The 14,414-nt window shown below is 41.5% G+C and overlaps 1 protein-coding gene across 24 annotated transcripts in view; it reads right to left on the minus strand.

The window, feature by feature from the left end:
* Rnf38 (ring finger protein 38) overlaps nucleotides 1-14,414 on the minus strand; it is a 108,632-nt gene that overhangs the window by 11,153 nt on the left and 83,065 nt on the right. For 20 of the 24 annotated variants that reach the window (NM_134467.2, XM_017593139.3, XM_039109234.2 and 17 more), the window contains 5 exons: nucleotides 8,351-8,518; nucleotides 7,179-7,349; nucleotides 5,213-5,374; nucleotides 3,991-4,097; nucleotides 1,629-1,713 (listed from right to left, as the gene is read on the minus strand). In NM_134467.2, the coding sequence (NP_604462.2) occupies nucleotides 1,629-1,713; nucleotides 3,991-4,097; nucleotides 5,213-5,374; nucleotides 7,179-7,349; nucleotides 8,351-8,518 (693 nt within the window). The remainder of the gene's footprint in view (nucleotides 1-1,628; nucleotides 1,714-3,990; nucleotides 4,098-5,212; nucleotides 5,375-7,178; nucleotides 7,350-8,350; nucleotides 8,519-14,414) is intronic. The other 4 variants (XM_039109235.2, XM_063287133.1, XM_063287135.1 and 1 more) reach the window with 1 other exon arrangement.

The following is a 14,414-nucleotide window of genomic DNA, read 5'->3' on the forward strand; positions in this document are numbered from 1 at the left end:
AAACCTCTTAAAATTTTATTTTACTTTATGTACCCATAACACCGGTGTATGCATGGGTGTTGGTGGAGGTTAGAAGAAAGATGCTGGATCCCTTGAGATGGAATTCCGATGCTTATGAGTCCCTGATGTGGGTGCTGGGATCTTTACTCTGGTCTTTTGATAGAGCTTTAAGTTCTTTTAATAGTTGTAGCATCTCTCCAGCCACCCAAGTTTCTTTATCCTTTATATTTGTTGAAAAAAACCAGGTGGAAGACCTGTAGAACTTCCCGGTAGGTGGCTGTGGATGTACCTCGCTTGATGGAGTGCATACACAAAGCCCTGGGTTCCCCCCGGGACAACATCGAACCAGATGTGGTGGAACTGTTAGTTATTAACAGTACTTCAAAGATGGAGGCAGGAGTAATCAGACGGTCAAAGCTACATCACAAGTTAAGGGTCAGCTTGAGGAACCTGTCTTAAAATTAAAACAAAGCCCACAGGCACTCCAATGGGACTGACTCTAGTGACTCCCATTCTGACTGACGGGTGCAGCACACTCTTGTACAAGGAGAGATCTGACTGCTGTCAGGCTCCTTGTGTCCTGCTGTTCAGTCACCAGACACAAAGGAACCTGCTGTGCCACTAATTCATCAAGGCTGGGAGAACAACACTAATGTCATCATTATTAAAGATATATTCTTATAAGGAGCAATTTACCCACACCAAATTGTAAAAAAGACAAATAAATTGGATTTTTTAAAGTGTATACCAAGTGTTTACAAAGTGTAAAACACGATGTATACTTTAGTATGTTACAATTGTTATGTCTCATTCTTCCATAATTTTTAATGGTTCATTATTTATGTGCATCAACTGATAATTAGGTTGCCATTTTTATAAAGATGAAGTGTCTTGAAGTGTCAAGCTGATCTGCGTCAGTCCCCATGTAACACCTCAAATCTCCATTTTCTCCCTTTTTGAAGACAAGGTCTTACTATATAGCCCAAGCTGGCTTCAAATGTGTTATCTTCTGCTTCCAGCTCTTAAAATGTTGGCACCACAGGCACGTGTCGCTACACAGGTCACAGAACATATGCTATTTTCCACAGTGTGCTAACACGTCCTCCCTCAACCTTATGAAAAAAATAAAATAAAAATAAATAAAAGCCCCCCTTTTCAAGATTCAGCTCAAATGTCTTGCTTCCACAAACCTTTTGTAAATACCTAATCCAAACTTAATAGTCCTCAATGTTTGCATCCTCTCCCTGGAGTTTTAAGTGTGAACAAAACACGTCTATACGGCAACTGTTCAAATATATCAGGGATGCCAAATAATTTTAAGAATTATTTGGGGCTGGAGAGATGGCTCAGTGGTTAAGGGCACCAACTGCTTTCCCAGAAGTCCTGAGTTCAATTCCCAGCAACCACATGGTGGCTCACAACCATCTGTAGTGGGATCTGATGCCCTCTTCTGGTGTGTCTGAAGACAGCAGCAGTGTTCTCGCATATATAAAATAAATAAATAATTCTTTAAAAAAAAAGAATTATTTGTATCTTAAAATGCAAAGTTAATCTCATAAATATTTATGTGAAAGTACAGGACAGTACATATAACACTCCCCAAATTAATAAATAGTTCATCTACTAACTTCGTAATTTTCAACTTCTCCATCTTCCACATCCAATTCAAAGCTGAAGGTTGGGCCGACTGTAGGTGGCACTGGAAGCATTGATCTACAACGAAAACCACCAAGGAAGCATTAGTGTGGATGCACAGCAACACGGATGGAGGCAGAGGGACAAGGGCAGATCACATGCATGAAGAATGGTTAGTGCTGACTGTGGCATTAAAGGCACCGACTTTGCTACACAGACACATTCAGAGTAAAAACAAGAGCATAACAAGATAAACATCAAGGCCAGAGGCAGGTCAGCAGGTGAAGGAGCTCTGTCAAGCCTAATAGTCTAAACTTGACCCCTAGAACCCACATGATGAAAGCAGAGACCCCAGTTCTCACAAGCTGTCTCTTCCATAAGTGGAGCAAGGTATGTCCATGCACACAGGCCATTGCATGCACACAGGCATGCTCTTAGTACTCATCTTTCATCTCAAACAAGGACGGTAGTAAAAAAGTTTGTAGAGAAAGACCCATGTTTGAAAGTGATTAAGTCTAATTGAGTGGCAGACAAAGTGATGACTCAGAGAAAGATTTGATTGACTAGGCTATGCTCAATTCTCAGGAGAACAGAGAGGAAAGGGAAGCTACCTGAGGAGAAAGGTAGAGCAGTTTTACCAGGACAGCTGTCCAGAGACAGGTTGTAGAGAGAGAACAAGCTGGACAGGTGAACACAGAGTAAGCCAGAGAGAGTAGGAGCCAGAAGATCAGAACAGTTTTCCAAAGTTAGTGTGAGAGTGTGAGGCCAAGCAGAGCAATTCAGAGGCTGAGAGAGAAGCCAGACTGAGTCAGTCAGCTGGGAGAGGAGTCTGAACCACATCAGCTGAGGTGACCAGCCAGCCAGAGCTCAGAAAGAGCTACAAAGGAGGAGTTCTTCAGCAGTAAGTCTCAGAGGCTGAAATCATTCTAGGCCTAGATTAGGCTGTATAAAGGCTAGAAGCTTCCAGACTAAGCCTAGGTTAATAGATGTAGGCAGTAAGCCTCCAAAGTGCAGTATTCTCTATGGGAGAATAAAAGTTACTTTATAGTTTTTACTACAAAATGAATGCTAATTTTAAAGTTTACACGGAGATACAGAAGATTAAACAGAAGCATTTTTGAGCTCTAAGTTGGGTATATTACCTTATTTTAAGACAAATAGGAAAGGGAGGTATGTGGTAAGGGGAAAAAAGAGGTACAAAAATTATCAGAAAAATAACTTGTATGGTTTAAAGATTACATTTCATACCTATCTTTGAAAGTTAATTATAGACTCGTGACTAAGTCCCAACAACAGTAATATGTTCCATCCTGGGAAAGAGGCAAGTAAGCAGAGGCACCTGCTCTATGGTCTTTCTCTTTAACCCCTCTTTTCTACGAGATAGGGTCTTGCTGTGTGGCCACACCTGGTTTGGTACTTTTTTCTGAGAAGCAGGCTGGCCTTGAATTTAGAGATGATTTTTGTGCCCTAGCTTCTTGATTACAGTATGCCACCACACCCAGCTGCCCACTCCACTCTACTAGCCACTCTACTGTCATCGCCCAAGCTGGAGGACACAAGGGTGACAGACCACCCTGGATTTGGCCTACTTTTACACTCCATTATGTAAGAAATAAAAAACTACCATGTCTAACCCCCGATGTTTATTACAGATAAACTTAAATCCTGACAGGGCTAGATAGTTCTAAGTTGTAAAAATGACTTCTTGTCTTTACCAAGAAAAAGACCATCAAAGTAATTCTAGGGCCTAAGAGACGGCTCAGTAAGGTTGCCCCCTGCAAGCCTAACAATCTGCGTCTGATCCCTGTAATTTATACAGTAAAGAGAACAGACATCCCAAGGTGTCCTCTGACCTTCCCATACAAGTTATGGCATGCATGTGCTCCCCCACCCCACACATTCCACTAAGTGTAAAAAGAAAATGTTGTTTATGACTCTAAGAGCTGAAAAGATGGCTCAGCGGTTAAGAGCACTTGCTGTTTGTGCAAAGGACCCAGGTTCCCACCATCACGACCATCTGTAATTCTAGTTCCAGAGATCCAATGCCCTCTTCTGGCCTCTATAGGCACTGTATGCACATAATATACACACATATACTTTCAGGTAAAAGACTCACACAGAATAAAACCTAAAAAAACAAAACAAAACAAAAAAACCGGATTCAACTGTGTAAGTAGCTAAATTTTTCTACATGCAATTTGATAATTTTGATAATCTCAGTTTATACCCTCCCACTTTCTTCCTTAAATGAAAGGCTCTCAAGTCCTATTTAACATCAAGCAAAAGCGGTATCTTAACACAGTAATACTAAGTCACAGACCACAGAAGGCATTCATAAAGAAGTCAGTAACTTACAACACATATGGCAGTAAGCTGGGATGGTAGGTAGGAGGGGGCACTGGCTGCTGGGATCGGTATCTGCTACGTCCTGTGAGTCTCCGAGGCATAAATGGTGGATAAGGCTGTAGGAGGGAAAGGTTGAAAATGATCATTTTGTGTTCATAATCAGTAGTCAAATAACCTACTTTGTTTTAAACTTAAAAAAAAAATTTGTGTGTGTATCACGTGTATAGGTAGGTGCATGTTACAGCATGCACGCAGGATCAGAAGACAGGCTATGAGGTTGGTTCTCTCCTCCTAGCATCTTGTGAGCTCTGGTATGGAACTCAAGTTGTTAGGCTTACATGACAAGCACCCTTACCCTCTGAGTCACTCTTGCTGGCCCTGACCCAGCCCTGGCTGTCCTGGAACTCACTCTGTAGACCAGGCTGGTCTCTGACTCAGAGATCCACCTACCTCTACCTGCTCTGCTTCTGCCTCCCAAGTGCTAGAATAAAATCCAACTTGATCCCCCCCACAAAGATGTATTTACTGTATATGAGTAGTACACTGTCACTCTCTTTAGACACACCAAAAGAGGGCATCAGATCCCATTTATAGATGGTTACAATATCGTTGCTGGGAACTGAACTCAAGACCTCTGGAAGAGCAGTGCTTTTAACTGTTGAGCCATCTCTCCAGCCCAGCCAGGACCTTGCTTTGTAGACCAACCTGGCCATCATAACTTACAGCAATCCTTCGTGCTTCTACCTCCTCAGTGCTGGGGTTAAAGGCCTGTGCTACCATGCTCAGCTAACACCTGTTTTTAAAAATCTTACTGTTCAAGTGGCATTAACTAGTTCTTAAATGTTGATACAACAACCAGGATAAAACACACATGCAAGTGATTTTAAGAATACATGAGGGGCTGGAGAGATGGCTCAGCGGTTAAGAGTATCTGACTGCTCTTCCAGAGGTCATGAGTTCAATTCCCAGCAACCACATGGTGGCTCACAACCACCTGTAAAGAGATCTGGTGGGGTTGGGGATTTAGCTCAGCGGTAGAGCGCTTGCCTAGCAGGCACAAGGCCCTGGGTTCGGTCCCCAGCTCCGAAAAAAAAGAAAAAAGAAAAATAAATAAATGAATAAATCCAAAAAAAAAATCATGAATTCTGAACATTTCCAGAGTTATACCTTAAACAACTCAAAATAAGGTGTCAAACAACTAAATGAGTATTAACAATGCATGAGGACTTACTACTCCAAAGGACACCTCCTGATGCAAAGGGTCATGTGTCAGGAACTGCAAAGGAGCTGACGGAGGTAATGTTGGGGGGTGGGCCGAAGGGGGATAAGTGAAACTGCCTACTTGAAGATGTTCTCCTAAGAGCTCCACTTCATTTTCTATCCTCTGCAGAGGCTGTGGAGGGGAAGAAGAAATCAGCATACTTCCAATGCTTTAAAAAAATTGTTTTTCTTAAACGATAAACAGTATTTTCAAGGCCATTGTTGATACATCAAACTTTTTAGTTTAATTGTACTTTGTCTTCTTTACACATAAGCATCTGCATCCTCTGGTACAGTATACATTATACATGTCCTTTAATACTCACACTCTCAAGATGGGAGGGAAAAACAATCACAGCAAGCCAATTACATGGAAGTTAAAGTTTGAGTTGTAATATTGTAATACTACCCTGATTGACAGAGAATTTCACTGAGCCTCCCCTGAAGAGCTAGCAATATGGTGCATGTAAGTCAGAAGTAGGAACAATGGGGCATGGTACAGTAGAAGCTTCACTCTAGTACAAAAGTCATGGGCTTTGGTGTCAATTAGTACCTGACTTTAGACATTCTGTATCAGCATTTTTACTTACAAAACTGACATATTTTTAGCTTACTTCAGAAGTGTACTATGGCTGGGCATGCTAGCATATATCTATAATATGCTTATAATTTTAATACTTGGGGTGAAGGCGGGAGGACTGTTTGCAGACAGTTGAGACACACAGGGAGACTCCCACTAATGCACTGTGGGCACCAAGTAAGCAATGATTATAGAGCACATTGTAGTTCACAGCATGTAGTGTGATTTCTTAAAATAAATTGTGTAATGGGTGGCCTCACTCTAAGTTTCTTTTGTATAACATAATGTCGCATGAAACTGGGTTAAAACTTTGCTAACCAATAAAAGGAGGAAGAGGAGAAAAGAAATGAGAAAAGGAGGAGGAGGGCTAACTGCAGAGATCACTAAGAGATCGTTGCTCTGCCAGGCAGAATTCAGTTCCCAGCACCCGTATAGGGTGGCTCACAACAGACAGAAACTCCAGCTCCAGGAGGCGCTGATACATGACATTCACTCTCTCCCCCAACTCTCCATCTTTAGAAGATTAAGTACCAACAGTTAAAAGGTTTCTACTTTTCAAACTTAGAAATGCATGAATGAGTGTCTGAAATGGCTCAGATGGTGCTTGCTGAGTTGTCCTGGCAACCTGAGTTCAAGTTCTTGAATGCACGCAGAAGGTGGAAAGCCAACTCCATGAAATCGTGCTCTGACTTCCATATGCCATGTACCTCACCCCTTCCCCCTCCAACTACAGAATGCACACACATTAAGAATAGACTTAAAACTCATTAGAATACAACAACAACAACAGCAACAACAACAACCACAACAACAACCACAACAACAACAACCACAACAACAACCACAACAACAACCACAACAACAACCACAACCACAACAACAACCACAACAACAACAGCAACAACAACCACAACAACAACCACAACAACAACAACAACAGCAACCACCACCACCACCACCACAACAACAACAACAACCACAACAACAACCACAACCACAACAACAACAGCAACAACAACAACAACAGCAACCACCACCACCACCACAACAACAACAACAACAACCACAACAAACCCCTAGTACCAATTAGGGAAGTTTCTTTGCTTCTAACCGCCTAAAAAACTGCAGATATGAGATAATAAAAATTCACTTAATACTAAACAAGGAAAAAATATTTAAAATAAGTTAACTCTAAAGTATGTTTAAACTAACTTATTTAACTATAAGTTCCCTTAATTCTCTCAAGAGCTGTAAGAACACCAACGTTACATGCTTAAATGGAATTTACATTCACTAAATGAAATGAGCCTAATCCTGACATTCTGGGAAAACTAGAAACATGAAAAGGAGTACCTACCGATCGTGACTGCTGTGTTTGGAAAGGGACAAACTGGCCTGGTGGTGGCAAGTGAGGAGGATGATGGGGAGAAAGATGAGGAGGATGTAGAAGAAACGGATCACTAGAAATGAGGGGTGGGAACGCAGCATATGGTACTGGCAAGTGCTGAACTGAACATGCCTGAAGCATCTGTAAGAAAAAATTCATTACTTTTAGGTTAAATATGCCAGAACATACAATTTTCTTGAAAAAGTCATGAAATCAAATTGCCACACCTCCCCCAATTCAGACAAAATATCTAACTTATATTAAGTACTAGAATATTTTGTATCTGTAAGTCAGAATCTGCAGTTTAGTCTGTACTTTAGGGAGAGGGAGCACTATGCAGAAGAGGCTTGTCCTCACTGTCCTCCCACCGTGTCAGTGGGTCAGTTCCACAGAATGCTTCACTCTGCTCTGAGAGGCCCGCTTGGGTCACTGACTTAGTACACTGATACAGATGTTTACTTTAACCTCACATGTAGACCAGGGGGTTAAACTTATACTTAAGATTTTTCCAAGTGCTTTCCTCTGAGGATGTTACGGAGACTCTCCGGATCTTAACCACCTTCACTGTTAAGTTAGACAATGGGTCAGAATATTACAAACTAAAGCATGAGCTTTAGAGGGAAAATGTGTAGTATGAGTCTCACGTTTTCTATAGCAGTGAACAGTAATTTTACCTTCCAGCTCAGGAGAGCCCAGTGAAGCCTCAGTAAGGGCTAAGGTGGCTATCTGCTGAATGCTACATTACTCAGTCTAATGCAAATCCTTATTAAGGTAAACTGGTTTGTTTTTTTTTTTCTTTTTTTCGGAGCTGGGGACCGAACCGAGGGCCTTGCGCTTCCTAGGCAAGCGCTCTACCACTGAGCTAAATCCCCAGCCCCAAGGTAAACTGTTTTTATAGGAAGAAATATGGTTTATTTTAATCACTGTAAATAAAATATACTTTAAAGCTAACTTTATCTAGTGGTCACTACAATTATGCTGCGTAAAACTAATCTTTTAGTTGGAAATGAAGCTACAAAGACAGTTTTTAAACTTTGTTAGCTCTCCTAACTGGGGATAGAAGAACCTTAAGTCAAACAAATCCAGGTTGGCATACTATTTTAAATAGTTAAAATCAAATGAGAATGAAGACACAGACTTACTGGAGGAGGCACACTACAGACAGGGAGGTGCTGTCCACTGAAAACAACAGAGCATCCTGGGACCTGTTGTGTACTGCAAGCAGGGATGTGCTGGCCTGTGCAGAGAGGAATCCCATGGGGCGCCACTGTGGTTACAGTGTAGGAGACAGGAACTGTTCCTTGATGGAGCTTTTAGGGAAGGAAAGCACAGCTTTTGAGAAAATGTTTCCCATTTTTAAAGTTAACATTTGAGGGCCAGGCATGGTGGTGCAAACATGTAGGCTTGGCACTGGGAGGTGGAAGCAAAAGCATCAGAAATTCCAGGTCATTGGTTTATTTACAGTGTCTGAAAAGCCTGGGCTAAATGAGACCCCACCCACACAGAGTGACTGACTCCCCTATTTGCTATTCAGACTCACACTGTATTTTAAAACAGAGTCTTACCTAGTTCAAGTTAGCCTCTAACTTACAATGTAGTCGAAAATGGCCTTGAATTCCTGATCCTCTGCTTTCTCCCAAGTGCTAGAGTTAGAGGTCTGTGACACCACTCCTTGCTTCCTCTAGTAGTCTCAACAAGAGTATTTTCAGTCTTTGCACAGGAAAGATAACTATGAAGATTGCACTAGAACTAGAGCTAAAGGACTGAAGAAGAGGGGCTAGAGACGGCTAACTGGGAAAGAGCACCGTCGCTGTTGCAGAGGACTTGGGTTTAGGCTAAGCACCCACATGGTGGCTCACAATCATTCATAACTCCAAGGGATGCAACATCCTCTTCTGACTTCTGCAGGTACCAGGCATGCATGTGGTATGCATGTGTGTGGGTCTGTCTATGTGTATGTATGTAAAACACTCATATGTAGAAAATAAATAAAACTATTTTAGGGTCCAGGCATGGGCCCTGACAACACTGCAGACAGAAGCGAGCAAATAGGTAGTGAACTGATGGAAGAGAAAGTGAGGAAATAGATGGCGAAGAGATAGGAAAGGAAGAGAAGCCAAGTGGTTTGTGTGCTATAAAGAAGGGCAGAACAGAAGATGCCAAGGTGGTGAGGAAGAGCTTGCACTGCCACCTGAGGTCATGGTGATGTCCTGGCTTATGCTGTGCCAAGGGCCATGTCTGAGTCTGTGGACCGGCAGCAGCAGGGTTCTGTGATGATGTCTATGGCCCATGTTACCACCAAAGGCCATGTGTATGTCCCTTGTCTGGGCTGTCCAAAGGCTGAGTAGAGCTGGTGCCACAACTCACCTGGGCAGCACAGTAAGCTGGCCCTGATGGTATGAGCACTGAAGAGCCAATTCTGCCCCTCACCTGGGCAAAGGAGAGCTCACCCTGGTGGTGCTGGTGCAGGAGAGCTGGCAGGCAAACCAACTTATTACCCAGGCCCAGATCCAGAACCAAACACCTGTCCCATTTATAACCTTTTGAAAGGGGCCAGTTCTACAGACCCAAAGCTGCTGGATCTCCATGACACTGGGTAATACAGAATATCTAAGAGGAGTCCCAGAGAAGGCCAGTTTTGAAAGTATGGCAGAAGTCAGATGCTTCTAACCAGCAATGACTCATTTGCAAGTGAAGCTGTTTGGGCAAAAGGATATACAGTGTGACAAACTGACACACTGAAACTTCCATGAGATGTTACTTTGTTGTTGTTTTGTTCTCTTTAGGGGGATTAGTGTAGAAGCTGGAACTAGTTACAGATAATTGTAAGCTGTCATTTTTATTGTGAGAATTGAACCTGAGTCCTCTTCATAACAGATAGTGCTCTCAGCTGCTGAGCCCTTTCTCTAGCCCAAAGCATGTGTTTGTCTGTTCAGTTGCAACAGGCAGAAACAAGGAAGTGGCATTTACTGTTAGATCTGGGTTAGTGATATAGAGCTCAGTGCAAGTGAGCCCTGGATTCTATTATCAGCACCCAGCATAAAAACGTAAGTAAGATCAAACCTTCTTTTTCCACCTCATATTTATTGCAGCTATGCCTTCCCCTCGGTTGAGGTTAACCTCAAGCATACTAGTTAATTGTCACTAGAATTACTCTTTTGCAAATACAAACACAACTTGCTGTTTTATATTAGCAGGGTCCTGAGTTCAGTCCCCAGCACACACATGGTGGCTCACAACCATCTCTAATGGGATCCGATGCCCTCTCTGATGTGTCTGAAGACAGCTACAGCGTAGTCATATACATAAATAAATCTTAAAAACAAAAACAAAACAAAGAAAGAAGATTTATTTATCATTTGAATGTATAGTAATATGTGTGTCTGTGTGAGTTTATATGCAGATGCCTGTGATGGCCAGACCTTGTCAGAACTCTTGCAATTGGGGTTTTTGGCAGTTTTGAACCTTTCAAAGCAGGTGCTTAAGAGTCAAACTCCAGTCTCTGCAAGAATGCTTCTGCCATCTCTCCATTCCCATGTTTAAAATTTTAAGGGTACCATCTAAATCACTCAAAAAGGCTCTATTAAAAGTAGATCAGGGTTGGGGATTTAGCTCAGGGGTAGAGCGCTTGCCTAGCAAGCGCAAGGCCCTGGGTTCGGTCCCCAGCTCCGAAAAAAAAAAAAAAAGAAAAAAAAAGTAGATCAAGGGCTGGAGAGATGGCTCAGCAGTTAAGGGGACTGACTGCTCTTCCAGAGGTCCTGAGTTTGAGTCCCAGCAACCACATGGTGGCTCACAACCATCTGTAATGGGATGCTCTCTTCTGAAGTGTCTGAAAACACCCACAGTGTATTCACATATAAATAAAATAATTAAATATTTAAAAAAAAAAAGAAAGTAAATCAAACTCTAAAAGTGATGTAAAAGCAGCCAATTCCTAGCATCTCTCCTCAAAGATTTGTGTTGCTAACATGCTTGCCTGTCAGTGAGAAATGGAATGTAGCTTGATTTCCATGTGCATTTCTCTAAGTAGAGAATTTTGGTATAGGTTACTAACCATTCAGACTTTCCTTCTCATAGCCTCCACTATCTGCTCATGGCCCATCTTCTACTTTGTCAAAACCAGGTTTGCTGACTTGGGGGCTCTCTGTCTCAGTTTGATTTAGCTTGTCCCAACCATCTGCTATCTCCTCCTCAAGGGTTAAAGGCTGTCCACTCTGATCAACTGATTTTTATGGACATCTTACACAACTAATCCCATTCCTCAAGGTTGTGGGGGCAGGCCCAGAATCTACTGAGCCAACTCTTTATACCCCTTTATCACACCATCACGTTTCCATGTGTCTATATTTGGAAACATGCATGCTCAACCAAGAGGACAACTTGCAAGACTTGGTTTTTCCTTGCACCATGAAGGCTCTGGGGACTAAACGTAGGTCAGGCTTCACATCGTGTGCCGTTACTGCTGAGCCACCTTGGAAGCCATCCATTTTTATCTTAATGAAGTCTACTTTTTTCAAGTGTGGCTACATCCTTATACACATAGATTTAGAAATCTTTGCTGGAGCGGGGCTGGGGATTTAGCTCAGTGGTAGAGCGCTTACCTAGGAAGCGCAAGGCCCTGGGTTCGGTCCCCAGCTCCGAAAAAAAAAAAAAAAAAAAGAAATCTTTGCTGGGACCGGAGAGAAAGCTAGTTTATAGCACTTGCTGCTCTAGCAGAAGACCTAGGTTCAATTCCCACCACCCACCTGGTTCACAACCATCTGTAACTCCAGTTCTAGAAGCTCCTTCACCTTCCTCTGACCTTGGCGGGCACTAGGTATACATGTGCTGTACACATATACACAAAGGCAAAACCACTCATACACAAAAAAATAAAGTCTAAAAATTTTTTAAATTAAAGCTAAAAAGAAGGGGCTGGAGAGATGGTTCAGTGGTTAAGAGCACTGACTATTCTTCCAGAGGTCCTGAGTTCAAATCCCAGCAACCACATGGTGGCTCACAACCATCTGCAATGAGATCTGATGCCCTCTTCTGATGGGTCTGAAGACGGCTACAGTGTACTTATACAAAAATCAATAAATCTTAAAAAAGAAAAAAAAAACTAAAAAGAAATATTTCCTACTTCATAAAAAACAACCCCTTTCACTAATAATACTATCTTTCGAATACATATCTAAACTCTAACTTGAACTTTTTTTTTTTAAGTCTCTAGCTCAGGCTAGCCCTGAACTCTATGAAGCAGAAAATGACCTTGAACTGTTGATACACCAGCCTCCACTTCCTGGGTAATGAAATCCCAGGAGCACCATCACACCTGGTTGAGTGCTGGAGACCACACCTTGTAGGCTTGGCAACCCTCTACCACTAAGGTACAACCCAACTCTACTTGAACGAACTTCTGTGGAAGAGATAAAATATGAGTTTGAACTCATTCTCATGGATACTGAGTCATTACTGCATCAGTGCTAAAGACCGTCAGTCCTTTTTCATGAATTATTTTGGCAATTGGCCAAGCAATTAAATAGCATATATCTGAGCAATGAAAGTACAGTTTTAATTATACACATATACCACTAGCTTTGCTTACTTTTTATGTGTTCTTATTTAAGAAAGTCCTTCCTCCTGAAGGGAATGGAGCTATTCATAAACTACCTAATTGTTTGACCATCATTCATTCACTGAAGACCAAATTCGACCATCACCATAATCAAATACCAAATATCCACAGATGTGTCTTCCTATTTCTAAGCTATATAATGTTTCATTAGCCTAATTGACTATGGCATAGATGCCTTAATTAGTCCTAAAACTGGGGTTGGGGATTCAGCTCAGTGGTAGAGCACTTGCCTAGGAAGCGCAAGACCCTGGGTTCGGTCCCCAGCTCCGGGGGAAAAAAAAAAAAGAACAAAAAAATTAGTCCCAAAACTGGAATTAAAACTAGAAATGCTGCTTAGCTCGGTGCTTAGCTGTGTGGCTGAGATGCAAAAAACCCTGGTTTTATTCAATCCTGGGGGAAAAGTTAAATTGCTATTTCTGCTTATGTTGTTTTTTCCTCAGGATTATGCAACAGTGGCTAATTGAAGTATACACTTCAACTACCTAGAAAGCCTATTAACCTCTATTGCTGGGTCTGATTCAGTAAGTCTACTATATACGCTGTGAATTAGCATTTAGAAATAAACAGCTTGCATATATTTGTGTGTGATTAAAAAGACAACCTGTGGGAGTTCTTTCCTACCACTATGTAGGTCCTGGGGACTGAACTCAGCAAAGATTTTTCCCTATTGATCCATCTCCAGTGGCTCTGAATTGGCATTTTAAAAATGGTGCTGCCACCAATAAAAACTATTTGCAGGGGGTGGAGGAATGGCTCAGTGGTCAAGAATTACTGCAGAGGACCCAGGTTTGATGGCACCACCCACAGGTGACTCATATCTATCTAGCTGTAACTTCAGTTTCAGGAGATCTGACACCTTTTTCTGCCCTCCAGTGAGCACCAGACATATGCATAGTACACAGAAATACATGTAGGCCAAGCACCATACATTAAAGAGAAAAGCAAATCATGAGAGAACCATTTGCTTGAGGCTTTACACCAAGTCCATGATTTTTTTCTTTAAAAGCAAGGTAACAAGTAGTCCTTTAGGTCTATAGGCCAGACTCTGTGAGTCTGGAAAATATGATGTCATAGAAATCAGAATCAACTTTTCAAATATACTGTAATATTATTTGGGACTACACTAATTTTGCATAGTGTATTAATTCTACACTAGTTCTTTACTTAAGAACTGACAGAACTACAAAACTGGATCTTTCAAGTCAATGGCTTATCTTTTACAAACATTTTCTTATATTTCCTCAACAATATTTTATAATTTTCTTTATACAATTCTTTGAAGTAGTCTTCAAAATAACAGTGACTCATTTCATGTTCCTTTATTTTCTCTCTCTCTCTCTCATTCATTCAATTCATTCATTCAATTCATTCATTCAATTCATTCATTCATTCATTCATTCATTCAGACAAGGTCTAACTGAAGCCCTAAATAGAGGACCTCAAACTCAAGAGATTAGCTGAGATCCAAGGTGTGTGCCATATCACCTTGCTAAATTTCCATTATTAAAAGGGATCAAGAACTTAAATAAGCCACACTTCAGGAATTAGAGAAACCTGCAACAACAACAATCAATCAATCAATCAATGGG

This window comes from Rattus norvegicus, chromosome 5 (genome assembly GCF_036323735.1).
Source record: "Rattus norvegicus strain BN/NHsdMcwi chromosome 5, GRCr8, whole genome shotgun sequence".
Lineage (NCBI taxonomy): Eukaryota > Metazoa > Chordata > Mammalia > Rodentia > Muridae > Rattus > Rattus norvegicus.